Source organism: Pelmatolapia mariae, linkage group LG7, assembly GCF_036321145.2.
Source record: "Pelmatolapia mariae isolate MD_Pm_ZW linkage group LG7, Pm_UMD_F_2, whole genome shotgun sequence".
In the NCBI taxonomy this organism is placed as follows: Eukaryota; Metazoa; Chordata; class Actinopteri; order Cichliformes; family Cichlidae; genus Pelmatolapia; species Pelmatolapia mariae.
Window position 1 is genome coordinate 3,367,616 of NC_086233.1, and position 27,671 is coordinate 3,395,286.

Consider the following 27,671-nt stretch of genomic DNA (forward strand, 5'->3'; position numbering starts at 1 on the left):
TCTTGGCATGTAGACTGGAGGAGCCTGCTGACCTTCAGATCAGTAGGTGACTGGCTCTACCTCCCGAGCTACAGCCACCCCAAATGTTGGAGATCTTTTTAAAATTTATTGAATTATGCACCCAGAAAAGTACCATCAGATTTTAATAGACCATGGAATCCCATCTGGAAAACATCTGATGGGGAATGCCATCATTTTTCAGCATGACAATGATCCCAAACAGCAGTAAAAGTACCCACCCAAATCACCCTGGGTTAACATCCTGAATGAAATGATTAGTTCATTACCAGGCCTCTGGAAACCTCAAGACATGTTGAGGAGGTCATTTAGCCATTTAAATCAGCTGTGTTGGATCAAGGACACATCTAAAACCTGCAGGACACCGGCCCTTGAGGCCTGGAGTTTCCCACCCCTGGATAGAAAAACACAGTGGGACACTATCAGTCATGGATCGGCCTCCTCAGAGCCCAGAGCTGAACATTATTAAAGCAGTGGGGAATCATCCTGACAGAGAACCAAATACAGCCAACATCTTTCAACAAGCCTGGAGAAATATTCCTGAACAGAAAGCCGCCTAAGAGAGTTCAGGTTGTACTGAAGAATAAAGGTATTGACTTTCAAGCTCATTAGAACTGTACAAAGAATGGAAGCGTGGCTCAAGCCTGTGGAATGGTTATGCTAAAAAAGAGTTTTAGGAAGGTAAGATCTCAGTCTTCTTCAGACCAGGAGGTTATTTGTCTATGTTGGACAAGCGTTTCTTTGTCTATGGTTCACTGACATCATCTACGTTATATTGAACAGCAACTCAAAAACGTAAAATTAAAAGTAAAGTAATAATTCTGACACAGGTGCAGTCGATAAGCGGAATGTGTGACGAGTAGAAAGTGTGATGACTCTAAATAGCCTCCTGTTAACATTTAAAACTCAAGACATAATAACACTGATTCATACTCATCTTCTAATAATTGGTCAATCGTATTTGTCCAGGTGACAACAGCAAGGTTAATAAGTTATTGATTATAGTTGTCCTGGTATGCAGCCCCACCTACTTTTAGTTTAAATCTTCTGATTCCGCAGGGCAGCCAATCAGAGCTGGCTTTAAAGGACGAAGGGCTTTAACAGCTTATTTCAGACACAGGACGAACTGAGGGATGCAGCTTGGCTCAGAGGATTATTATGAACTGTGGATTATGCAAAGCTACTCTGTTAGAATGAATGTTTCAGGAAGAATGGGATCCTTGTCTTTCTTCAGCAGCATACAAATAAACATCCAGCGGCTCTAGTGATAAAATCATCAGAGCATCTTAACAGCTGAACTGCAGCTCACTGTACACATTTTGCTGTTTCAGTAACGTGTAGCTGTTTTTGCTGCTGGATGACGCATGTTTTATTTAAGTAAGCAGCATTTCACTAACTCCACCTCTGTTTAAACTCTGACTACTGTTTCTGTGTGTGTTCAGCAGGTGTGGCGGCTGCTCCAGGTTGAATTAGCCACGCTTGAGGAGTCATAGACTCTGCAGGCTCGAGCTGTTTAACAGCCCCATAAACAACTGGAGAAGAAATGAAGTAAAAGAAGAGAAAAGTCCTCGTTACACTGGGGTATTGTTGCTGCTTCTGTTCTTCTCTTTTTTAAAAAAAATTTGTGTTATGTGACTGTTTGAGTGTCAGGGGAAATGTCAGTGTTTGATAAAGTCCAATTACGTTTGTATCAGTTGCAGAAAATAACAGACACACTCACTGTTAGCCGGCTTCGCCCATCTTTCTTTCATTTCTTCTCTCTTGTTTCTGTGATCGCCTTCTTTACTTTTTTGTTCTGGGATCTTATTGGAGAATCTGGGATGTGCTTTATGTCTACATTCTTAGTTTACCCATAAATTATTTTCTTCTCTGATTTTGTCTCTTAAACTTTCATCTTGAAAGCTCGACCCATTTCATTTCTCTCCTCCTGTTTCCTTTGCTCTTTTCTACTCTGCTCTTGTAATTGTGTTAGTTCTTTCTTTATTTCACCACTCACACTCTTCTCTGTCTCCTTTTTCTTTCTTCTATTTGTTCTTTTCTCTTCTTCTTCTTCTCCATGTAACCCTCCCAATATCATAAACTTTCCCTGTCCATGCCCTTTCTTCCTTTGCTTTTCCTTTTTTGTACTTTTTTTTTGTCTTCGTTTCTTGCACGTCTCTAACTTCACATTTTGTCACAGTTCTTTTGCTGTGTGCGTGTGTGCGTGTGTGCGTGTGTGCGTGTGTGTGTGTGTGTGTGTTAGTTAACCAAACATGACATTCAGGAACATTTGCGTGATTGTGTCTGTGTGATTATATAAGCACATGAACATAAATTGCAAAGCTGCAGGAATGGAGGTGCATACATTCAAAACATTTCAGAGGTTTTGGTACTTTATTGGATTACTTTATTTGATAGAAGAACATGTAAACGGAGTTCAGCAGTGAACAATAATGCCTCAGTGTACTAAAACACTTCAGTTTTACTAGTTTTACTTTGTCACACTCCTTATGCAACTTTTCAAAGATCGCTTTGAGACATATTATAGAATATTTAGAAATACTTTCCTTTCAATAATAGCTGAACAACATCAGACACTAGTTATCTAGGTAACTAGATAACTAGGTAATCTTGTTGTACTAATCTAAGTAATCTTTCAGATTATTAGGACACAGCCGTTCATCCTATCTGCTAGAAACTTGTGAGCCCTGAATAAGTGCATTGTTAAATTTGAGACTGTCTGGATGAGCGGTTCTCATACTTTGGCTAACCTTTTTTCACTTTTAGAGAGACTTCTGCCTTCCCCAGACACAGGCATGTTTGTCATTCATTTACATTAATGAATTCCTGGAACTCTTACATCTCATTTTAACCCTTGAAACTTAGGGCCAGACCTTGACCCAAACATAAACCTAATTCCAACTTTAACCCTGAGATCAAATCTTAACTCTCAGACTGATCTTTGAAGGAGCGAGAGAAAAGGCAGTGTTTTAGCTTTCAGAGACTTTGGTCACTCTGACTATAACTGGGCAAGGTTTAATTTAGTTTCATTTATTGTCCTCACTTTCAGTAGCCTCCATGATGCCACTCCGTGGTTTTGGACTCTTCATTTCAAAGCTTTAATATTTGTGTTTTAGTCATCACCATGGTCTTTGTTGGAGCCTGAAGCTCCATATTTGCCTTCATCTGAACAACTGTGTCTCAAAATAGCCCAATAACTCACTCAGTGATGTTTTAAAAAAAATCATCAGTACTGTTTTTATGAAGTGGGAAACTATCCAAAGTCTGTTTAAAAAAAAAATTGTAACAGCCTGTGAACATGCTTTTTAAATTCGGTAACATTTGTCACCAGCCTCATGCAGGGACACCTCCAGCAAATTTTGGGGGGTGGCCGGAGCCCCTCTGGCCCCACCTTGGTGGCAGCCCTGGCCTCATGTGTCTGCTAGAGGAACAGCAGTTTTTTAAGGCTTCAGTATATTCTCCTTTCAGTGACGTCACAATAATCATGAAAGACGGCAAACTTTAATTACTGACAGACGGCCATGTAGTCTGTTATGTCTCTTCAACAAGAATTTTATTTATTATCATGTAATTTGACCTGCATGCGTGCTTATCAAACTAAAAGAGCTGTACTGACAGATCCCTTTATAAACAACGATAGACTCCCTTTGGCGAAACAAAACTCTTAGCTGGATTTGTCAGCTATATATATATATATATATATATATATATATATATATATATGCATATATGCAGACCCTTATTTTCTTGGTGGTGCAGTTTCCTGACAAATCCAACTACGAGTTTTGTTTCGCCAAAGGGAGTCTATCGTTGTTTATAAAGGGATCTGTCAGTACAGCTCTTTTAGTTTTTCAGCTCCAGTCGAACAGTAAGTGGACTTTTTGCCACTAAGCACTTTCACAGTTTAAGTATATAGATTAGAAGAAGGCCTGTCCCCTGGTAAATCCTGGTTTTGAAGCTTTTGTTGTGTTTCCCCCTCTGATTACCGGGAAAACAGAGTGGATGTAGCTGGAGGGAGGAGAAGTTTCCTCTCTTTAATCAGCAGTTTAAAGATTGTTTTTAGGAAAAGTCCCTTTGTTAGAGATTCCGTCCTTCCTCTTCAGTTATTCTTCAACAGAACTTTTTTTATTCTGAGTGGTAGAGCACAGAAAACTATCAGCCTTCGCCAGTCGCCTGTATGGACTGAGCAGGGATGTCAAAATTTCTGTTAAATTCATCATAAGTAAGTAAAATACTACTTTTATCCTATTTTTTTTTTTGTCTTTTTCAAATCATTATGCTTAGTGATTTCACAGGAAATGTGATCATTTATAAAACAGGATATAGAGAATCCAATTTTTAAGTGCTTGACCCATAATAGAGAGCAGAAATCTTTCTTTTTTGTTTGTTTGTCGTCGTTTAACTTTGATGATTAGCAAGGATCCTGCTGATGCTTAAAAAAATATTTCTAAGCACTGAATTTGTTCCGTTAAAATAAGGCCTGAGTTAATATTAAATGTTTTAACTCAATCTTTCAAACAATTCAAAAACATTAAGTTGTATCTCTAACTCAGAGGAATTTATCTTTCTTTTCCTTCAAGTTGAGTTGTTGTTTAATTTGTTCATAATTTTCATTCTGAGTGGCAAAAAAAAGGTTTGTTATTGTTTTTAAAGTCTTAAATTAAATTGCCTTAAGCTGCAGAAACCCTGCGATGGTCTAAAACACTAAAACACTTGCTAAAACAGTTCTCTAAAATGCGATCCATTAAAACTATTTGCATGTACGCTACCCAGTGTTTTAAGCAACATGTTTAAAAAAGTTGGTTTCCAGGCTTAATTTTAGGGTGAACATTAGATCACAGAACAGGAGTTGGGCAGTAGAAGTAAATTCAGTATGTATGCCTGGCTTTTGGGTATTTCTACAAAGAGAAACAGTACTGAAGCATTGTGTGGAGTGCTGTTATCGGAGCATGAATCAGACTGTGGTTTAATGTGCTGCTGCTGTTTGTTCATGGTGGAGGGCTGTAGTTGGAATTCCACTCGGTCGTATCAGCAGAGTTTGATGGCTCTGATGTTTGTTGAAATTTGTTTTACGTCACTGTTGCTGGGAAACTTCCTTTAAAGTCCAAAAATATCTCAACACTGAAAAGTTTTATGGGTTAAAAGGTGATATTTTGACCAGGTTGTAAAACCATGGCCTCTCTGTAATCTGACCACAGTGTATCACCAGTGGTATAGTTACAAATCACTTTTATAAAATTATAGTGCAGTGGCGAGTTTTGAATATGTTTAAGAACAAAATCAACTCAGTGTATCAATAAAAGGTCAGGATTTCTGTTAACTAGGTGCTTTCTTGGAAGATAGCAGGCGGCTTTTCATCTCAGGAACCAATGAGCTGTCGCCTGTCACACCCAATCGATTGCAGCAGATGGCTTTTTAATATTGTAGGGTCTTTACCATACAATATAATGTAATAAGACTGCGGGAATCAGGTCTTTATGGTCAAATAGCTGCTAAGAATCCACGACTAAGAAGAGCAACAAGCAGAAGAGATTTGTTTGGGCCAAGAAACACAAGGAATGGACATTAGACCAGCGGAAATCTGTGCTTTGGTCTGATGAGTCCAAATTTGAGATTTTAGGTTCCACTCACCGTCTCTTTGTTGGACGCAAAAAAGGTGAACGGATGGTGTCTACATGCATGGTTCCCACCGTGCATGTAGACACCATATTTCTGTCAACATTTCCTAACAATCCTCTTAAGGCTGCACTCATCGGTGCTTCCTGTGCCCCTTTTCCTGCCACAATTTAAATTTTTATATTTCAATCTCCATTAATTATGCTCCAGTACAGCGCTCAGTGGCTTAGTCTCCTTGTGGAGGGTGATCATCGCTTAATGCGGGTCGCTTAACATTTAAATGGACTCTGCGGCCCAACTAACCCAGTGCTTGATTTCTGTTCTTACTACCAGTAAAACAGCCTTAACTTTGATGGTTTATTTTAGTAACAGTACCTCGTTAAGTTGTAAAGGATGTGGCTCAGTGTGTGTGTGTGTGTGTGTGTTTTTAAAGTAACTGCACGTGCATCATGCGGTCACTTTGACTCATATCTATCAAGCCTGTGGTAATTTGAGGGAAGCCATTCCCTTTAGTTTTCATTAAGCACAAAGGCTGAGAGACTTTTTTGTTAACACATGTAAACATTTGTCATCTCTTGCTTCCAGAAATCTTCATCCTCTTCATCATGTCTAAAATCCTTCCACCACAACATTCTTCCCATGTGAAATCTAACTTGTCATCAAAGGCAAAAAGCTTCACAGTCACAGATCACCCCACCACCCTCATCTCCACCACCTCCACATATACTAACACCACTGCCGACCCAGCTGTTGCCTTCATCAATGGCCTGCTGGACCGGATACCCTGTGAGTTACTCAACAGCAGCAATGAATTATTTCCCAAGTAGCCAAAGGATAACTAGAGTTAAATACGTGTTTTGATCTTATCAGGTGAGCAAATAAGTTAGATACAAATGCTAGTGATCTCCCCCTGTTGCTGATGAAAGACACAATGATGAGAAGGGTATCAATAATAGCTTCTTTCCCCTTCTCCCCAACCAGTCAAAACAGATGGCTGCCCCTCCCTGAGCCTGGTTCTGCTGGAGGTCTCTTCTTGTTAAAAACAAAAATCTTCCTTCCTCATGTTGACAAGTTCTGCTCACAAGTGATTTTCTGATTGGTGTTTTCTGTTTAGCGTTGTAGGGGCGTGTCTTGTAATATAAGATGCCTTGGTTTAGCTGTTATTTGGAACGTGTCTTGAAATTTCACTAAAACTTAGATGTTGTAATTTCTACTGCCTGAAGGACCAACAACAGCACAAACAAGAGCAGCACACAAACTTATTGTTGCACATATTTTTTTTTATGATAGCACAAAGTTATTACATGTATACGATGCTCTGCAAAGTTGTGCATAGGCTCAGTGCACAACCAAGCTAGTCTCTTATTTCATCGTTGTTGATGTCCTCAATCTGAACCCTCTGCAATCTGAATATGTCATTTTTGTTTTTTCTTTTAATTGGTCTCTGAAGACTCGGTAATCAGGAGGCCAAGAAAATGAATATTTGGAAATGCATCAAAACCTATTCTTATTTTCAAAAACGTCCGTTTAGCCATTCTCCAAAATCTAGAGTCAAAGTTATCACTAATGATGACTTTGATCTCAGAGGGTTAAAGTTAGTCACACACAAAAGTGTGTCATCTGCACAGAGTTGTACGATTTAGAGACGTAGCTGCTTCCAGAGTGTTTTATCTCCAGTCTTAAATTATTCTCTTTAAACTACATTCTTAACATTACTCAGTCAATTAATATTATGTCCAAAGAAATTATTTATATTTATCTTCTGATGAATTATATTTTAGCACTGGGACATCAAAAGGATTTAAACACTGGCACTATTTGTCACTGCAAATACAAAAAAATAATTTTAATGTGAACTGAATGTGAAGTTTACCATTATTTCTAACTCTACCATAAAGCTCATATGTTCAACTTTTAATCAAAGGAACAAATATTTTCATAGATTTTCAATGAGAATAAAATGGACATTTTGTTTACAGAATCAGTCTTTGTTGGTGAGATAATGTGGACTCGTCTTATCTCCACAGTGCCTCGATGGGCGATCTACACCATCTTTGCAGCTGGCGGTCTGCTGATTCTGCTCTGCTGCCTGTGTGTCTGCATCAAGTGCTGCTGCAAAGGAAAGAAGAAAAAGAAGAAGAACGAGCAGATCAATCTGAAGGCGGTGAATGGAAAAACAACCACAGCCCTGGTGAGTGGCAGAGTATCTGATATAAATTTGACTGATACACAACACAAAAACATAATGTATTCTATTGTTTTTTATTTCCACTGAACTGATTAAAACTACACACTACAGACTACACATAAAAGATGGAAATAACCATTGGAATGTCTCATGTGTTACTTTTCAGCATGCCAAGGTATTCCTGGGCTTTGCCAACCCTCAAGAATTCCTGTGAAAAGACCTTGGTTAATGACAGGCTCCTTGTAAACTGGACAGATATAAGTTGCTGAACAGTTTAGTTACTTTTTGGGTCAAGAAACAACTGGTCAGAACCTTTGACTTGATTTTACTTTTGATAGGTTTGAAAGCGCTCAGTGAAATAACTTTTTGGTAACTGCGAGGGTCTATGCCACTGACAGGTCTGTGGAGAATTTACTTTACAGTGCACCAGCTGTGCATGTGCCACAGGAATGACTCCTCGTTGTTGGGTCTCCAGCTGTCCATGTCCACAACAAAATATAATCAAGGTGTTAGGAACTGGCACACACAACCTGTATTTTTACGTCACTGGGAACATGCTGTTGGCACTTTAAAGAAACCGTTGAGTCAACATGAGACTGTGTTAAATAAGACCTGACACTAACAATTAATGCCATAAACCCATCAGGAAAATGTTCACTGAAGTTATTGATCAAGTAGAGCAGTAGAGTAATTTTATCATAGAGTTCTGTGTAATCGCTTACTTTTTTCAGTAAGAACCAGTGACCCCTGCTGTCCTTTAGATGTAATGCACACTAGGGCACCACATGACTTTATTTTTCAGACTCAAAGAACAGACTTGATGTTCTTTGTTGTGTCGTTACTCTGGATTTATTTGGTTCTGAGTGTGACATAATTTTAATTTTTTAATTCAAAGTATACAACAGTTTTAGTTTAAAAGTTTAACATGGCTTTACCCCCTGAAAAGGCTTGGACTAGTTTTTTTTTTGCCTAAAGGGTCTCAGCTAATGTGCTTCCTGTGCTCCTCTGACAGGTTCAGCCAGATGTGGCAGATGTTGATTATGGCTCAACCAAAAAGCAGAGAGGAAAGCTGCTCTACTCTCTGGAATATGATGGGCCTCTGTCTGAGGTGATTAAATGAATGTCTAATTGTTTACCTTTCATGCAGCGTTGCACTTCTATAATGTTGCATTCTTATTTTAAACATTTGAATGTGTGAAATTTGTTCAGCTCCTCTTTAGTTTTCAGCTGTGGTATGAGTCAATATCCATCTGTTTCCTGTCGACCTTTACAGCTCAAACTGGGGATCAAACAAGCCAGCAGCCTGATGGCCATGGACCTCGGAGGAACCTCAGACCCATATGTCAGAGTCTACATCCTCCCCGAAAAGAGCAAAACCTATGAGACCAAAGTGTTCAGGAGCACGCTGAACCCTGTCTTCAACGAGCAGTTCACCTTCCAGGTAGGACCTGGGTGACTTGCCCTGTTTAGTTGCATTTGCTTAAAAAACAGTTATAATTAAAAGTTGTTGTGTATGTGGTGAATTATTGAAGTTGAACCTCAATGCTGCAAATCCTCGAAAAGAAAGAGCTTCCAACCTTAGTTATATGCCCCCAGCTACCAAAGTCTACCCTCATGAAGTCGACAGCTGTGATGAAAGTGTTTGACTTTAACCGGTTTTCCAAACACGAAATCATCGGCGAGATCCGGGTGCAGCTCTGCAATGTTGACTGGAATCACATCATCGAGGAGTGGCAGGAGCTGGAAGCACCCGCCAAATTTGAGGTTTGCTTTCACACATTTCCTTATTTTTCATGGTCCAAGTGGTGGCATCTAGGAAGGATTTAATCAATTTTTGTCAAATGTATTTCCATATTCTTTAAGGATTCAGTTTCCTAATCCAAACCTCTTGTGTCATTCAAAAAGAAAAAGCAGTCATGTTGCTTCCTGGGACCAATAGTTGTTGGATTAATGGCAGGATTAACAGTTTTTCAAGCTTGTTTTGTTTACTCTTCTCTTCATACTGTCAAAATCTAATCTGGTTTTTTATACTATACCCCAATACATCTTTCTTGAGACACTAGCCTGTAGCGGAATCACTGACGCATCCTGAAACTAATTTCATTCAACTCAAAAATATCAAAACAACCGATTTACACTTCCTGAAGGATCTGTCCCAGGACCTCTCCTATTAATAATCTACTTCCTCTTGGTCTCTTCTCTTTTGTAAATTTGATATTAATTTCAATTTTTATGTTGATGACACCCAGCTTTACCTGTGCACCAAACCTCCCACCCACCTCTCTCTTTCGTTGCCTCAAGGAAATCGAATCCTGGGTCTCCAGGAACTTTATCAGATTGAATAGTGTTAAAACTGAGGTTCCCTCATTGGCACCAAATCCAGGTTATAAAAGGTTCTCCTTTCTTGGTTTCCCCCTCCTCTCAGGTTAGAGTCATCAGATGCTTTCTCCTACCAGACATCTCCTGCCTGACTCTCTCCACTTTCAAATCCCAACACAAAATGCATTTCTTTAAAGCAGGGGTGCCCAATCCCAGTCCTCGAGAGCTACTGTCCTGCAGCTTTTAGATGCATCCCTACTCCAACACAGCTGAATCAAATGGTTTGATTGCCTCTTCAGCATGCCATCAAGTTTGGCAAATGCCTGATAACAAGCCATTCATTTGATTCAGGTGAGAAGAATATATATGATACCTATTTGGGGGGGGGGGGGGGGGTGAGGGGTGGGGGTGTGGGGTGGGGGGTGAGGGGTCAGAGGTCAGGGGAGGGGGGTTTTGCCTGGGGGCATTGCCCCCCACACCCCCTTTGCCGAGCTTAAAAACTGACATCTTGTGCACGTACGAGCACGCGCGCATGCACTCTCATGTACGCGCTTTCACTCTTCCGAAAAGGGACACTTCCTGTGGTCCCACTGCGCATGCTCTCTCTCCTCCTAGCAGGGTGTTTTTTTTAATTAAAGGTTCATCAACCGCTGTAGGCATTTCGGGCTTTTCACGGTAAATTTACACAAACAGGAATGACTTTGTCTTTTATTCTATAGAAAGACTTTTGTTGTCAGAAAATCAAGCTGAAACGTCAGTGTGTTTTATAAGCAGATTTTCTACAGTTAGTAGCTAGTTAGTTGGCTGTTTCAGACTTTAAGACGCTGTTTATCTCAAGAAATGGTGAATAAGGATGTGGAGAGAGACCAAACTTTTATCCCTTTCATTAAATAACTGCATCCCCCCCCCCCCCCCCCCCCAAAAAAAAACCTTTCACCTAAGAACAGCGCCGTTAGTTCGCATTCATTTTCAGTTAAAATTTAAAATAATTAAAACAAAAATAGGCGAGGGCTTTCCCAGACATTCTTTAAAACACAGATGTGCAACGCATTATTTAATTAGTGTTTATCAGCCGATGCGTTTTAGTTTTCAGTGTGAATATATACAAACAGGAGTTACTTTTGCAATAGTGTTTTACACACTCTAACCGAAATGGTAGATTTTGTGTGTTTTTTAACAACTGCACTTTGGGGAGGGGGATAGTTAAGGCGAATTTGAGGTCTGTGCTTTGGGGTGGGGGAAGAGGCATAAAGGTTTATAAAAGCCAGCAAACTCTATCCTTGAGCCTGACACCCGCACGTTAGTTTGTGTATTCGACCGTAAATTTTTAGAGAAAATACGCATTGAATTTTGATGCAATTTTTAAAACATAGATGTGCAATACATTATTTTAATGTCGTTTATCAAACGCTGTGTGCGTTTTGGTTTTCACTGTGAATGATTTACTTTTGTAAATGCAGGATCACATTTTTTTTTAATGGTGCTTTTGAGACACTGATCTGAAAGATAAATGCTTTCGGTAGAAGCAGCTTTGCTGGATTTGTTTTTTAACTTGGTGAAACATAGTGCGAAACTCGTAATTTAGTATTTTTACAGGTTTTAACTGCGTTGTCTTTCTGTCTTTCTGGAAAATGTTGGTAAACTTGTGACATGAGAGCATGCACCGTACTCTTCAGACCTGTCAGCTTTGCTCGTTTCATAGATCCTCTGTTGATAAAACTGATAAAACTCTAGATGTAAAATTTTAAGGCTACATATTATTTATCTCGCACTAAGTCTGCTTGGCATATGCTATGTATAAAGGCTCTTTCCAAAAAAGTGTAGAGGCGACTTTAGCGTGATTAATTTATTACAATGTCAGTTTTCCCTCCTTTGTCTAGCTGGTGCAAGTTTTTTGTTTATTTGTGAAACTGAGCGCGGTTGTGGACAATTCCGACTGTGCTGTTTGATTTGTGTTTCGTGCTGGATCACTTTCTTTAATTGTTACTTCTCTGCGAGCAGTGAAGAACCAAACTAGTACTTCAAAGTTTAGAATCAGTTTTGCCCCAGTGGCCAGTGCGAAGTTGTGCTGCAGATCCCAGTATGAAAGCTGAGGGTCCAGCCAGCCGGCAGAAAGGCCAGTTGATGCCTCGATGGGCATTGGAACCGGTTTTGCCCGCACAGAGCGTTTCTGACATGCTGGCGTTGCTTATGCATAAGAGAAAAGCAACAATACAGCGTGTTCTCTGCTCCAGGACATCCTTTCACACGGTATGTATGTATGTCTGTCTGTCAGCGCTAATTATTCAAACCCTGTTTAAAAGGCGACTCATTTGTTGTCCAAAAACATTTCCTCTAAATTTGCAAAGTTACTGATTTAAAAATATATATTTTCGATTTTAGCTGGATGTCACACTCTAGACTCTTGAGCATATTTATATAGCAAAATTCACAATGGTATAACCATGTTAAATAAAAGATGCCCAAGTGTCCACCAATGCACTCTAATGCATGCCATTAATTACCTCTATAGCTGAAAAGAGTCTGTATCTATAATTTGTGGATCTGCTGATTTGTTTTTAATGTGGCACTTTTTTTTCCACGAAATGCAGATGATGAAATCCTCTTTATTTGAGAAAGTGTCCCTAAGCTATTGTTGTTCATACTTACTGAGTTCCCTAACCACTTCTTTGCTATGTCAGCAAACTTTCTGAACAGGAAAGGTATCGTAGATTTAAAGACACATCTTCATTGAAGCAAAGGCAAAAAATTGGAATGAATTTTATGTTCATATTAAAGAGTGAAAATCCAAAATCTGCTGCAATCTTTTGTATTAATGATCTCTCTCTCTCTCTCTCTCTCCCTGTGTGTGTGTGTGTGTGAGTGAGTGAGTGGGTGTGTATAATGCTGCGTGTGTGTGTGTGTGTGTGTACAGGAGAAAGGTGATGCCAGGAGCTTTTTTAATGCATTTCGAATCAACTTTTTTTTTTTTGTTTTACAAGAAGTGTATTTCATACATTGGAACAAATGTAATCTTTTCTATACTTTATAACTATGAAACTCTAAAGATTTTAAGTTCATGCACATTGTGAAACAAGAATCTAAATCTTTCTGTCACAATGATTTCTATAAACGCATGATGTTTATGGGGATAATGTGAAAAATCTTTTGTGGGCTCTAATAATGATCAGTGGTGATTGAAGAGGAAGCTTGAACCCTGGCTCTGGAGATTTTCATGACAAGTGACAGTGCAGACATTTGTTAATCAGAGAACATGTTTTATCATCATAACGACTGTGAATTTAAGCGTCGTTAAAGTGTCACTTCAGCAATGCTGCCAGGAGAAAGAAGTGTTGACTGATGTTTTTTTAATAGAAGACTTAAAACACTAAACTCTAATTTCTGGGGTTTATTTTAAGTTTACAGAATATAACGTCTGGTATGACAATGAGTTTTACTCCTCACTGTCTGTGTTATGTGTATCCATTTATCATGTATGCTACTTTGCTCTGTGGACTAAAATGTTTCATTGTATTCATGAAATAAACCAGAATTTCAATGTCCGAATCTTTTTACTGTTTTTCTGCTTTTGTTCACTCCAAGTTTGACGAAACCCACAGCTCACTAACAATGTGGAGCAGTCTCAGTGTATTTAGCTGCTTTTTCCCTAAACACAATCAGTTGACTGGGAGAAATGCCTGTAGTCCTCACTTTGGTCATTGTGAATGTTGAAGGAGATTTGTTTCATAGACACCTTATGCTAGTGTTTCCTACACTTAATCCAACACTACTATGTTCTATTTAAACCCAGATTCCTTTTATAGTTTGCAGTGAAATTTGTTAAACCGTTGCTTAATGGGACAGCAGTACAAGTCACTCTTTCCTAACACATTGTAGATAAGTTTATCGCTGGACAACACAGCTAGCAGTCTCACACACTCTCTAGGTTTTTGAAGTTTTGTGTGTAATGGTTTAGTCTATCACACCTTACCCTTTTCTCCCAGTATCACAACAGTATGACTCCCAAAGTACAGAGCAGTAAACAAACAAGGACTCTGAAGTCAGAACAGAAAGATACAGTTGGAAGATGAATGATTGTGTTTTTATGATGCGTAGTAAACTACCCCGTCTTCTTTTTCTCTGTGTTGTTGTTCTTGTGTGTGTGTATGCTTTTAAAAGTCAAAGTATACATTAGCCACACTTACAAAAAACATTTTGAATTTCATTTAGAACTGAGATTCTACGTTGTAAGCAGAAATCTTATGCTCAGCCAGAAGCGTGTTTCCCCACTTTCACAATGCTGAGGTGTCAAATCCACAACCCCCAACAGATGGTTTGTCACACACTGGGTTCAAACACTCAAAAAGCAACACAACAGCAGGTTCATGAAGGACAAGCCCCCCTTTATTTGCACAGCCTCACACACTATAGATTTTTAAAGTTGTGGTGTACAATGGTATAGCCACAGATGTGACTTCTACTTTTGATAAAGATCACTCCACATGCATATTTCTTAAGAAATGAAGCGTCTTTATTAAGCTCTTATTTATACCTGTCTACACAATAATAGACACCGTGTGCTCTGTGACATTATAGTCTTCTACTTCTGCGTCCATTGGTTTGCATTTTCAACTCCCAACCTTTCAGGTTGTTATGAACGGCTTATATTTCTAACATTTTGTGATGTAAAAGTGAATCATGCAGCTTTTTTATTTTCTGTCTGATGGAAGGACTTAAGACACGAGTTATTTAAACAATTCTAAATGACAGTGTGACGGCCATAGTACTTTATGCGGGTGAAATATGTTAAGGATAATGTTTCTCAATGTAACATGGCAAAGAACTTTTGGTTAGGATACAACATTTTGTAAACAGTTACCTCAGAACCTGTACTGTCAGATCTATGTATGTAAGGTTAAACTTTCCACAGTACTTCCACTTAAGTAAGTAACCAAACACATAAAGTCACCCTCACCAATAATCAACTGTTCCTCGAAAAAGGTAGCACAAACAGACAACTGACTCAGCAATGATAAGTAGAGCTACCCTAGGCCGATACTCAAGCAGAAGAAAATTAAAAGTTGTTTTGGCTCGAAAGATTGAAGAAAAATATGTTTAATAATTCAACAAGACCCTGCACCTTCAACACATGTGCATTCAAATTTTGGAACAGGCTCAACATTGCTGTTGTTCAATAGTTTTTATCCACTTTCAAAAGTCATTTTATGGTTTTAATATTTCCAGCTGATAAGGAGACTTACAGCATTTCAAATGCCCGTCCAAATGCTTTAAACATCCGCATTGTCTGTAACAACAGCATCAAACTGCAGAGCATTGTTTTTACTCAAATTCAGCATTTTCTGATGAAAATTTAGCTGCTTTTTTTTTTCACTGTAACACCCCCTCAGTGCCATTTTTTTAGGATGATATTCTTGGAGATTCATTTTTTATATATATACACTTATGCTTTGGGAGTGAGGGTATCTAATACGCACGTTGTCACTGTGTTTTGTACTACCAACTGTGAGGGCTCTGCTTTTACTTTGAGAAGTCTGGTTTTAGTCTCGTGAGTGTGTGTGTTTTTCAAAGGAGATCTTCATCAGTTTCATTTTGTTACCACAAACTTTGTGTAAAGTTCACAACAGAGGTAAAGAGATTTAAACACACCAGTTTAAGGAGGCATGCAGGGTTTTGGACCAGTTGCACAGGAGAGGTGAAGAAGAGAGTGTCAGCGGAGATGTGCAACAGAAGCAGAGGGAACATTTTACAAGATGATAAATGGCAGATTTAGATGATTACGAATTATGTTGACAAGATTAAAAGACACGTCCGTCAGAGTTCAGCAACATTTCAGTTTGATTAAATTAAAGTTGTTGTTTTTTTTTTGTTTTGTTTTTTTAAACTACACAGGGTTTATTTTCTCCTTTGATAGTAATCATATTGAACATGTCAGTGATGGAAACAAAAATATAAAGAAATGCTAAACGTGTGTCTAATTAAACTGTTCCTGTGAACCATAAATCATCCTTTAGTATGTTCGGTGTTACAAACTTGAAAAAGCACAGAAAAGATCATCGGACATTAATCTAATCAGTTTTCAGCCTTCATTCATATTGAAATGTTGAAATCTTTCCTGCTAGACCGAAGTGTAGCGTTTGATACCGTTGGCCATTACATTTTATTACATCTATTATTAAATGGAGAGTCCTCTTCACACACTGAAGTCAATTATGAAGCTCCACGGCTTCTGTGCAAAGACTAGTTCTGTTTACATTATACTTGCTTTAGAAGGCATAGCATATATTTTTACTGCTATGTAGATGATACCCGCTTTTATTGGTTAAACTGCTGGTATGTCTTAGATACATAATGAGCTTTAATTTTCTGCTTCTAAATTCAGATAAAACTGAGGTTATTGTAATATGGCATAAAAATCTTAGAAACACTGTGGCTAACAAGATCCTTACTCTGGGTGGGATCGTCTGTTGTAGGGATTAGACACATTATAAGTAAAATTGAGGCACACAATCCCGTCGCACAACATCAACATTTATTTATATACAAAAATAAAAATGCTTTTTTTACATAAAAGAATTGTAACTTTACAATTCATCACCGATTACGTGGGTACATAGTCCTCATCCTTAACCCATAGTGGTTCGGGTAATTCCTCAGGGCATAGGAAGGGCGGCCATGCCCAGTCTATCTCATCAATGTCGGGAGAGTCGCCGAAATACAAAAAATCTTCCTCGTCGTCGGTGTCCATAGTCCACACTTGTGGCGGTGAAGGGGGTGGGCTCAACTCTGATACTGGTGAATACGGTGCGTCTTCACTCCAATCTTCAAATGTAGGGTTTGTGGATGGATCTTCAGAGACTAAAGATTGCCCAGCGTCCCTGATAGTACCAAGTACCAAGTATGTACCAAGTTCTGCCACTTTGATGGTTGATTGAGCAGAAGGGCTGCAAGGTGTCATTTTTTCATGGAGATATTCAACCCCAACAGATAAGAAAGGACATTACTGTTCTTTTCTAAAGTTGACGGCCAGCTCTCCGGTTTTAAAAATCGCTGCCACTCCTACCTGCCCCTCTAAGAACATCCCACTTCCAGACCACGCCCGCCTTATTTTACTCTAAAAAGAAGACCGCTTTCTCATTCTTTCAAAAACCTAGCTCAAAAACAGAAAGAAAGATGGACTCTGCACCCCTGCGTCGCGCTGAGGAGGACAGTTCCTTGGCCAGTTCCTCGGTTGAGGGCACAATAGTACCCGACACGCCCGGTTACTATCGCCCCTTGGAGAAACTGCAGCAAGCCGACGAGCTTGATGGTTGGGCACCTTCTTTATTCATAGATACCGTGAAAACCGCGGTGTATCATCTAGTCAACCTTGTAATCAACAAGTACCGCACCGAAGAATGCAACGGCTGTAAGTTCGATCAACCCAGCCAGAGACAGCACGAGTGTCTGCAAGTGTTGGAGGATGACTTTTACGCTGAAAATTATTACAGCATCAGAAAAAGACTCCTCACCCCTCGTTTCATTCCTTCCATTCAACGCCTGCTGATTGCCCGGAACATCAAAACGGACGACCTCAAAGTCGGCACAGTGGCGGAGACTCTCTTGCATGAGCTCAAATCAGTGAGGAAAGTCTTTGACGCCATTACCGAGGCCTACGACAATCTAGTGGGGGAGGATGTGGTGAAAATCGGACAGCTGTGGATGGTCACAGAATGTTACAAAGGAGGCCGCTAATGCTTTCTCTGAAAGACTGATTTTTTTTTTTAAACGCAATCTGCATTTTGCCACATCTTTTAAAAGCATGTACGCTTTTTCAAGCATGTATCTTACATTTTAGCACATTCAAAAACAAACAAACAAACAAAAAAAAAAACATGTATCCTGTTTTCAACCATGTATCCTGATATGGCCCTGAGGAATTACCCAAACCACTATGGGTTAAGGATGAGGACTATGTACCCACGTAATCGGTGATGAATTGTAAAGTTACAATTCTTTTATGTAAAAAAAGCATTTTTATTTTTGTATATAAATAAATGTTGATGTTGTGCGACGGGATTGTGTGCCTCAATTTTACTTATAATGTGTCTAATCCCTACAACAGACGATCCCACCCAGAGAAAGGATCTTGTTAGCCACAGTGTTTCTAAGATTTTTATGCCATATTACAATAACCTCAGTTTTATCTGAATTTAGAAGCAGAAAATTAAAGCTCATTATGTATCTAAGACATACCAGCAGTTTAACCAATAAAAGCGGGTATCATCTACATAGCAGTAAAAATATATGCTATGCCTTCTAAAGCAAGTATAATGTAAACAGAACTAGTCTTTGCACAGAAGCCGTGGAGCTTCATAATTGACTTCAGTGTGTGAAGAGGACTCTCCATTTAATAATAGATGTAATAAAATGTAATGGCCAACGGTATCAAACGCTACACTTCGGTCTAGCAGGAAAGATTTCAACATTTCAATATGAATGAAGGCTGAAAACTGATTAGATTAATGTCCGATGATCTTTTCTGTGCTTTTTCAAGTTTGTAACACCGAACATACTAAAGGATGATTTATGGTTCACAGGAACAGTTTAATTAGACACACGTTTAGCATTTCTTTATATTTTTGTTTCCATCACTGACATGTTCAATATGATTACTATCAAAGGAGAAAATAAACCCTGTGTAGTTTAAAAAAACAAAACAAAAAAAAAACAACAACTTTAATTTAATCAAACTGAAATGCTGCTAAACTGTGATGGACGTGTCTTTTAATCTTGTCAACATAATTCGTAATCATCTAAATCTGCCATTTATCATCTTGTAAAATGTTCCCTCTGCTTCTGTTGCACATCTCCGCTGACACTCTCTTCTTCACCTCTCCTGTGCAACTGGTCCAAAACCCTGCATGCCTCCTTAAACTGGTGTGTTTAAATCTCTTTACCTCTGTTGTGAACTTTACACAAAGTTTGTGGTAACAAAATGAAACTGATGAAGATCTCCTTTGAAAAACACACACACTCACGAGACTAAAACCAGACTTCTCAAAGTAAAAGCAGAGCCCTCACAGTTGGTAGTACAAAACACAGTGACAACGTGCGTATTAGATACCCTCACTCCCAAAGCATAAGTGTATATATATAAAAAATGAATCTCCAAGAATATCATCCTAAAAAAATGGCACTGAGGGGGTGTTACAGTGAAAAAAAAAAGCAGCTAAATTTTCATCAGAAAATGCTGAATTTGAGTAAAAACAATGCTCTGCAGTTTGATGCTGTTGTTACAGACAATGCGGATGTTTAAAGCATTTGGACGGGCATTTGAAATGCTGTAAGTCTCCTTATCAGCTGGAAATATTAAAACCATAAAATGACTTTTGAAAGTGGATAAAAACTATTGAACAACAGCAATGTTGAGCCTGTTCCAAAATTTGAATGCACATGTGTTGAAGGTGCAGGGTCTTGTTGAATTATTAAACATATTTTTCTTCAATCTTTCGAGCCAAAACAACTTTTAATTTTCTTCTGCTTGAGTATCGGCCTAGGGTAGCTCTACTTATCATTGCTGAGTCAGTTGTCTGTTTGTGCTACCTTTTTCGAGGAACAGTTGATTATTGGTGAGGGTGACTTTATGTGTTTGGTTACTTACTTAAGTGGAAGTACTGTGGAAAGTTTAACCTTACATACATAGATCTGACAGTACAGGTTCTGAGGTAACTGTTTACAAAATGTTGTATCCTAACCAAAAGTTCTTTGCCATGTTACATTGAGAAACATTATCCTTAACATATTTCACCCGCATAAAGTACTATGGCCGTCACACTGTCATTTAGAATTGTTTAAATAACTCGTGTCTTAAGTCCTTCCATCAGACAGAAAATAAAAAAGCTGCATGATTCACTTTTACATCACAAAATGTTAGAAATATAAGCCGTTCATAACAACCTGAAAGGTTGGGAGTTGAAAATGCAAACCAATGGACGCAGAAGTAGAAGACTATAATGTCACAGAGCACACGGTGTCTATTATTGTGTAGACAGGTATAAATAAGAGCTTAATAAAGACGCTTCATTTCTTAAGAAATATGCATGTGGAGTGATCTTTATCAAAAGTAGAAGTCACATCTGTGGCTATACCATTGTACACCACAACTTTAAAAATCTATAGTGTGTGAGGCTGTGCAAATAAAGGGGGGCTTGTCCTTCATGAACCTGCTGTTGTGTTGCTTTTTGAGTGTTTGAACCCAGTGTGTGACAAACCATCTGTTGGGGGTTGTGGATTTGACACCTCAGCATTGTGAAAGTGGGGAAACACGCTTCTGGCTGAGCATAAGATTTCTGCTTACAACGTAGAATCTCAGTTCTAAATGAAATTCAAAATGTTTTTTGTAAGTGTGGCTAATGTATACTTTGACTTTTAAAAGCATACACACACACAAGAACAACAACACAGAGAAAAAGAAGACGGGGTAGTTTACTACGCATCATAAAAACACAATCATTCATCTTCCAACTGTATCTTTCTGTTCTGACTTCAGAGTCCTTGTTTGTTTACTGCTCTGTACTTTGGGAGTCATACTGTTGTGATACTGGGAGAAAAGGGTAAGGTGTGATAGACTAAACCATTACACACAAAACTTCAAAAACCTAGAGAGTGTGTGAGACTGCTAGCTGTGTTGTCCAGCGATAAACTTATCTACAATGTGTTAGGAAAGAGTGACTTGTACTGCTGTCCCATTAAGCAACGGTTTAACAAATTTCACTGCAAACTATAAAAGGAATCTGGGTTTAAATAGAACATAGTAGTGTTGGATTAAGTGTAGGAAACACTAGCATAAGGTGTCTATGAAACAAATCTCCTTCAACATTCACAATGACCAAAGTGAGGACTACAGGCATTTCTCCCAGTCAACTGATTGTGTTTAGGGAAAAAGCAGCTAAATACACTGAGACTGCTCCACATTGTTAGTGAGCTGTGGGTTTCGTCAAACTTGGAGTGAACAAAAGCAGAAAAACAGTAAAAAGATTCGGACATTGAAATTCTGGTTTATTTCATGAATACAATGAAACATTTTAGTCCACAGAGCAAAGTAGCATACATGATAAATGGATACACATAACACAGACAGTGAGGAGTAAAACTCATTGTCATACCAGACGTTATATTCTGTAAACTTAAAATAAACCCCAGAAATTAGAGTTTAGTGTTTTAAGTCTTCTATTAAAAAAACATCAGTCAACACTTCTTTCTCCTGGCAGCATTGCTGAAGTGACACTTTAACGACGCTTAAATTCACAGTCGTTATGATGATAAAACATGTTCTCTGATTAACAAATGTCTGCACTGTCACTTGTCATGAAAATCTCCAGAGCCAGGGTTCAAGCTTCCTCTTCAATCACCACTGATCATTATTAGAGCCCACAAAAGATTTTTCACATTATCCCCATAAACATCATGCGTTTATAGAAATCATTGTGACAGAAAGATTTAGATTCTTGTTTCACAATGTGCATGAACTTAAAATCTTTAGAGTTTCATAGTTATAAAGTATAGAAAAGATTACATTTGTTCCAATGTATGAAATACACTTCTTGTAAAACAAAAAAAAAAAAGTTGATTCGAAATGCATTAAAAAAGCTCCTGGCATCACCTTTCTCCTGTACACACACACACACACACACGCAGCATTATACACACCCACTCACTCACTCACACACACACACACACAGGGAGAGAGAGAGAGAGAGAGAGATCATTAATACAAAAGATTGCAGCAGATTTTGGATTTTCACTCTTTAATATGAACATAAAATTCATTCCAATTTTTTGCCTTTGCTTCAATGAAGATGTGTCTTTAAATCTACGATACCTTTCCTGTTCAGAAAGTTTGCTGACATAGCAAAGAAGTGGTTAGGGAACTCAGTAAGTATGAACAACAATAGCTTAGGGACACTTTCTCAAATAAAGAGGATTTCATCATCTGCATTTCGTGGAAAAAAAAGTGCCACATTAAAAACAAATCAGCAGATCCACAAATTATAGATACAGACTCTTTTCAGCTATAGAGGTAATTAATGGCATGCATTAGAGTGCATTGGTGGACACTTGGGCATCTTTTATTTAACATGGTTATACCATTGTGAATTTTGCTATATAAATATGCTCAAGAGTCTAGAGTGTGACATCCAGCTAAAATCGAAAATATATATTTTTAAATCAGTAACTTTGCAAATTTAGAGGAAATGTTTTTGGACAACAAATGAGTCGCCTTTTAAACAGGGTTTGAATAATTAGCGCTGACAGACAGACATACATACATACCGTGTGAAAGGATGTCCTGGAGCAGAGAACACGCTGTATTGTTGCTTTTCTCTTATGCATAAGCAACGCCAGCATGTCAGAAACGCTCTGTGCGGGCAAAACCGGTTCCAATGCCCATCGAGGCATCAACTGGCCTTTCTGCCGGCTGGCTGGACCCTCAGCTTTCATACTGGGATCTGCAGCACAACTTCGCACTGGCCACTGGGGCAAAACTGATTCTAAACTTTGAAGTACTAGTTTGGTTCTTCACTGCTCGCAGAGAAGTAACAATTAAAGAAAGTGATCCAGCACGAAACACAAATCAAACAGCACAGTCGGAATTGTCCACAACCGCGCTCAGTTTCACAAATAAACAAAAAACTTGCACCAGCTAGACAAAGGAGGGAAAACTGACATTGTAATAAATTAATCACGCTAAAGTCGCCTCTACACTTTTTTGGAAAGAGCCTTTATACATAGCATATGCCAAGCAGACTTAGTGCGAGATAAATAATATGTAGCCTTAAAATTTTACATCTAGAGTTTTATCAGTTTTATCAACAGAGGATCTATGAAACGAGCAAAGCTGACAGGTCTGAAGAGTACGGTGCATGCTCTCATGTCACAAGTTTACCAACATTTTCCAGAAAGACAGAAAGACAACGCAGTTAAAACCTGTAAAAATACTAAATTACGAGTTTCGCACTATGTTTCACCAAGTTAAAAAACAAATCCAGCAAAGCTGCTTCTACCGAAAGCATTTATCTTTCAGATCAGTGTCTCAAAAGCACCATTAAAAAAAAATGTGATCCTGCATTTACAAAAGTAAATCATTCACAGTGAAAACCAAAACGCACACAGCGTTTGATAAACGACATTAAAATAATGTATTGCACATCTATGTTTTAAAAATTGCATCAAAATTCAATGCGTATTTTCTCTAAAAATTTACGGTCGAATACACAAACTAACGTGCGGGTGTCAGGCTCAAGGATAGAGTTTGCTGGCTTTTATAAACCTTTATGCCTCTTCCCCCACCCCAAAGCACAGACCTCAAATTCGCCTTAACTATCCCCCTCCCCAAAGTGCAGTTGTTAAAAAACACACAAAATCTACCATTTCGGTTAGAGTGTGTAAAACACTATTGCAAAAGTAACTCCTGTTTGTATATATTCACACTGAAAACTAAAACGCATCGGCTGATAAACACTAATTAAATAATGCGTTGCACATCTGTGTTTTAAAGAATGTCTGGGAAAGCCCTCGCCTATTTTTGTTTTAATTATTTTAAATTTTAACTGAAAATGAATGCGAACTAACGGCGCTGTTCTTAGGTGAAAGGTTTTTTTTGGGGGGGGGGGGGGGGGGGGGGATGCAGTTATTTAATGAAAGGGATAAAAGTTTGGTCTCTCTCCACATCCTTATTCACCATTTCTTGAGATAAACAGCGTCTTAAAGTCTGAAACAGCCAACTAACTAGCTACTAACTGTAGAAAATCTGCTTATAAAACACACTGACGTTTCAGCTTGATTTTCTGACAACAAAAGTCTTTCTATAGAATAAAAGACAAAGTCATTCCTGTTTGTGTAAATTTACCGTGAAAAGCCCGAAATGCCTACAGCGGTTGATGAACCTTTAATTAAAAAAACACCCTGCTAGGAGGAGAGAGAGCATGCGCAGTGGGACCACAGGAAGTGTCCCTTTTCGGAAGAGTGAAAGCGCGTACATGAGAGTGCATGCGCGCGTGCTCGTACGTGCACAAGATGTCAGTTTTTAAGCTCGGCAAAGGGGGTGTGGGGGGCAATGCCCCCAGGCAAAACCCCCCTCCCCTGACCTCTGACCCCTCACCCCCCACCCCACACCCCCCCCCCTCACCCCCCCCCCCCAAATAGGTATCATATATATTCTTCTCAGGTGTGTCGGAACAAGGATCCATCTAAAAGCTGCAGGACGGTAGCTCTCGAGGACTGGGATTGGGCACCCCTGCTTTAAAGTGACTTACTCTTTCTTACCATCTTCCACCGGTCACATGCATCCTCTGTTCTTAATGATTTTTATATACTGTAAATTTGTTTTATTCACTTTGACATTTTTCTTGGCTTTTTAAATTTTTTAAACTCTTCTATATAACCTTGAATATTTTGAAAGGCACTTAAGATAAAACGTATTATTCTTATTTTTATACTTGTTAGTAAAATTATAGGTTTCGCAGGTTATCCAAGAGGAATGTGAATATTATTTAAGTCATTTTGTACTGTCACTAGCACAAGGCTCTCATAATGGGTAGATGGTCACTTTCTCCTTCAGCTTCCTCCTTTTATTTGCATTTTTATTCATTTCAGTTTACTGAAATATATCAGAGCTGATTCAGTTTGTAAGAACTACAGATTTCTGTATGACGTTTGTGCTGCAGGAAGAAAATCTAGGAGAGATCTGCTTCTCCCTGCGCTATGTTCCCTCTGCCAGCAAGCTGACTGTGGTAATCCTGGAGGCCAAAAACCTGAAGAGCATGGACGTTGGAGGATCCTCAGGTCAGACTGAGACGGGATCTTAATCAAAAATGTAACTTTTCAAAAACGTTCCAGCGTGCTAATTTACAGCAAATCCAAGAACACATTTGCTCTCCATTAAACCAACGGGTGATCCACTGGAGGTGTAACAGAAGACAACACTGCCTCACAGTGGTTGACAGCAGTAACTACAGAAACAGTGAAGATGGGAGAAGTTTAAAGTCATTTCCATCTTCATATTGTGGGAGCTGTACTCGACTACAGCAGCTTCGTTTATCTTACACTGGGGTCTAATGCAGCCCCTGAGCACTAACAATGTTTTTAGCTCCTCCCCCTTTAAACAAACTGTCTTCTTAAACAGGTTTGAGCAGTAATGCTTAAGTGCTGACCATGTTTAATTTAAACATCTAGCTGTATATTTATTTAAAGAAAGCCATAATGGATTATCTTAAATAAAAGGTTGATTATCTAAAATTTCTTTATTGATGCAATTCAGACATGATTACATCGATGCTGTTACAGTTGTTACAATATTCATGTTTCTTGATTCCTGCTTACCTTATTATTTTACCCCATTAATTCTTCTCAGGTATTTTATGCAGGTATTATGCATCTGCATGAAGAAATGCAGTTTATAGGCGCTCCGAGTGACTTTCCTCCATGCTGTGTTTGTAGATCCTTATGTGAAGATGCAGCTAGCTCTGGACAAAAGGAAGTGGAAGAAAAAGAAGACATCTATCAAAAAGAAGACGCTAAACCCTTATTTCAACGAATCGTTTGTCTTTGACGTGTCACTGGATCAAATCCAGGTGAGTGTCACGACATCCTGGCTGAAGCAGATCTTTAACAAAATTTGAGACGATCCGAAACAATAGACTGGTCATCGATATTAATTTTACATAAACACAAAACATTTTAACAGTAATTATGAAGACATTTTGTGATGATGGTTTAGAATATAAAGAATATATATCAGCACAGATCCTGGATTGAACTAACTTGAGAATGTTTTCCTCTTTCCTGACATTTATACTTCTGCACTGGCTGACGCAAACACTGTGTGTCAATAAAAATAAAATTCAACCTGTTATTTTTCCAGTCCTGGTCTAAGTGGTTACATAATACATGCCGAATTGTTGAGAAGGGAAACAGACTCCTGCCACTTTAACAATATGTTTGATACCCTTTTTACTGTTGTTCTTAGTGGCTGTGATTTTCTGATGAACATTGCGCACACACTTTTGTAAACCGTCACGCACTGAAGGCTTTAAGGTTTTCTGCCTCTGGTGTAGGGATTCAGCTCCTTTCTCAAAGAAGAGCCTAATGCAGCCTAACACATAAAGGAATGATCCTCAGCTGTATGCAGTGAGGGAGGCAGCTTTTTAGTTTAACACTGTTATAAGACTGACACTTATTATAAGCACATATTCACACTTAAGGTATCACATCAAACTAAAAAAATGGATTGTGCATCCCTGTGGAAAAATTTACTTCACTTCTGTTCAGTTTTATTTATACAGCACCAAATCACAACAACAGTCGCCTCAGCGCTATATATATTGTAAAGTAGACCCTACAATAATACATAAGAGACAAAACCCCAAATCCTGTGAGCCTCTATGAGCAAGCACTTTGGCGACAGTGGGAAGGAAAAACTCCCTTTTAACAGGAAGGAACCTCCGGCAGATCCAGGCTCAGGGAGGGGCGGGGCCATCTGCTGCAACCGGTTGGAGGGGAGGGGAGGGGAGAAAGACAGCATAAAAGACATGCTGTGGAAGAGAGCCAGAGGTTAATAACTATTGATTACATGCAGAGAGGTGTATAAATACAAAGTAGGTGAAGAAGAAACACTCAGTGCATCATGGGAATCCCCCAGCAGCCTACACCTATTGCAGCATAACTAAGGGAGGATTCAGGGTCACCTGGTCCAGCCCTAACTATATGCTTTAGTAAAAAGGAAAGTTGAAGCCTAATCTTAAAAGTAGAGATAGTGTCTGTCTCCCATATCAAAAACTACCACTTTAATGCTGCTCTGATAGTGAGGCTTCTTTAAATCTGAATCTCTTTCCTCAGAGGGTGAATCTGGTGGTCTCGGTGTGGGACCATGACGCCGTGACCAGGAATGATCCGATAGGGAAGATCTACCTGGGCTGTGATGCCACAGGGAACCAGCTAAGGCACTGGGCCGACATGTTGTCCAACCCGCGACGGCCGGTGGCTCAGTGGCACAGCCTGCTGTCGGCCGAGCAGGTCAACTCCACTCTAACCCTGAAAAAGAAAATGCCCATCCCCAGCAAAATGAAGGAAAGCGCTCAGCAGTGGTACCCTAAATGAAACCATTTAAAAAAAGAGAGATTCAAATATTTTTGATAACCATTTCTCCCTTTGTTCTTCTGATATGGAAATTATTGAATAAGATTACTTTGTATTATACTGTATATTAAGATTTGTAATTATTATTTTTTGGTATCAAATCAAAACGTGCTAAAATATATTTTCTAACTCGGAGCATTTATTTTTTCTTTATAAACACAGTTTAGCCTCTGTAAGATAGCTGTACTGTGTAACACAGTTAGGTCCATAGCTTAAGTACACACTTTCCCTCAGTACAACAACAACATGGTGGATTTTAAATCAAACAGTCAATATGTTCACTCATTATTCCAAGACAAATGAAGTGGATAAAAGATCCAGAGTGGATTCCAAGTCTTGAACTTCTGAATGAGCC

At 38.9% G+C, this 27,671-nt stretch overlaps 1 protein-coding gene across 1 annotated transcript; it reads left to right on the plus strand.

The window, feature by feature from the left end:
- Positions 1-5,835: 5,835 nt before the first annotated feature.
- syt8 (synaptotagmin VIII) lies at positions 5,836-27,277 on the plus strand. The gene is made up of 9 exons (XM_063477529.1): positions 5,836-5,878; positions 6,220-6,420; positions 7,662-7,825; positions 8,835-8,930; positions 9,096-9,263; positions 9,419-9,586; positions 24,847-24,964; positions 25,619-25,752; positions 27,017-27,277. Exons 1-9 carry the CDS (start codon positions 5,836-5,838, stop codon positions 27,275-27,277), a joined length of 1,353 nt encoding a protein of 450 aa, XP_063333599.1.
- The last annotated feature ends 394 nt before the right edge of the window (positions 27,278-27,671 follow it).

Coding starts and splice junctions, on each gene's coding strand:
- syt8 (XM_063477529.1), top strand. CDS start 5,836: ATGCTCCAGTACAGCGCTCAGTGGCTTAGTCTCCTTGTGGAGG. Junction 5,879..6,219: donor GCTTAGTCTCCTTGTGGAGG/GTGATCATCGCT, acceptor TCTTGCTTCCAG/AAATCTTCATCCTCTTCATC. Junction 9,587..24,846: donor AAGCACCCGCCAAATTTGAG/GTTTGCTTTCAC, acceptor TTTGTGCTGCAG/GAAGAAAATCTAGGAGAGAT.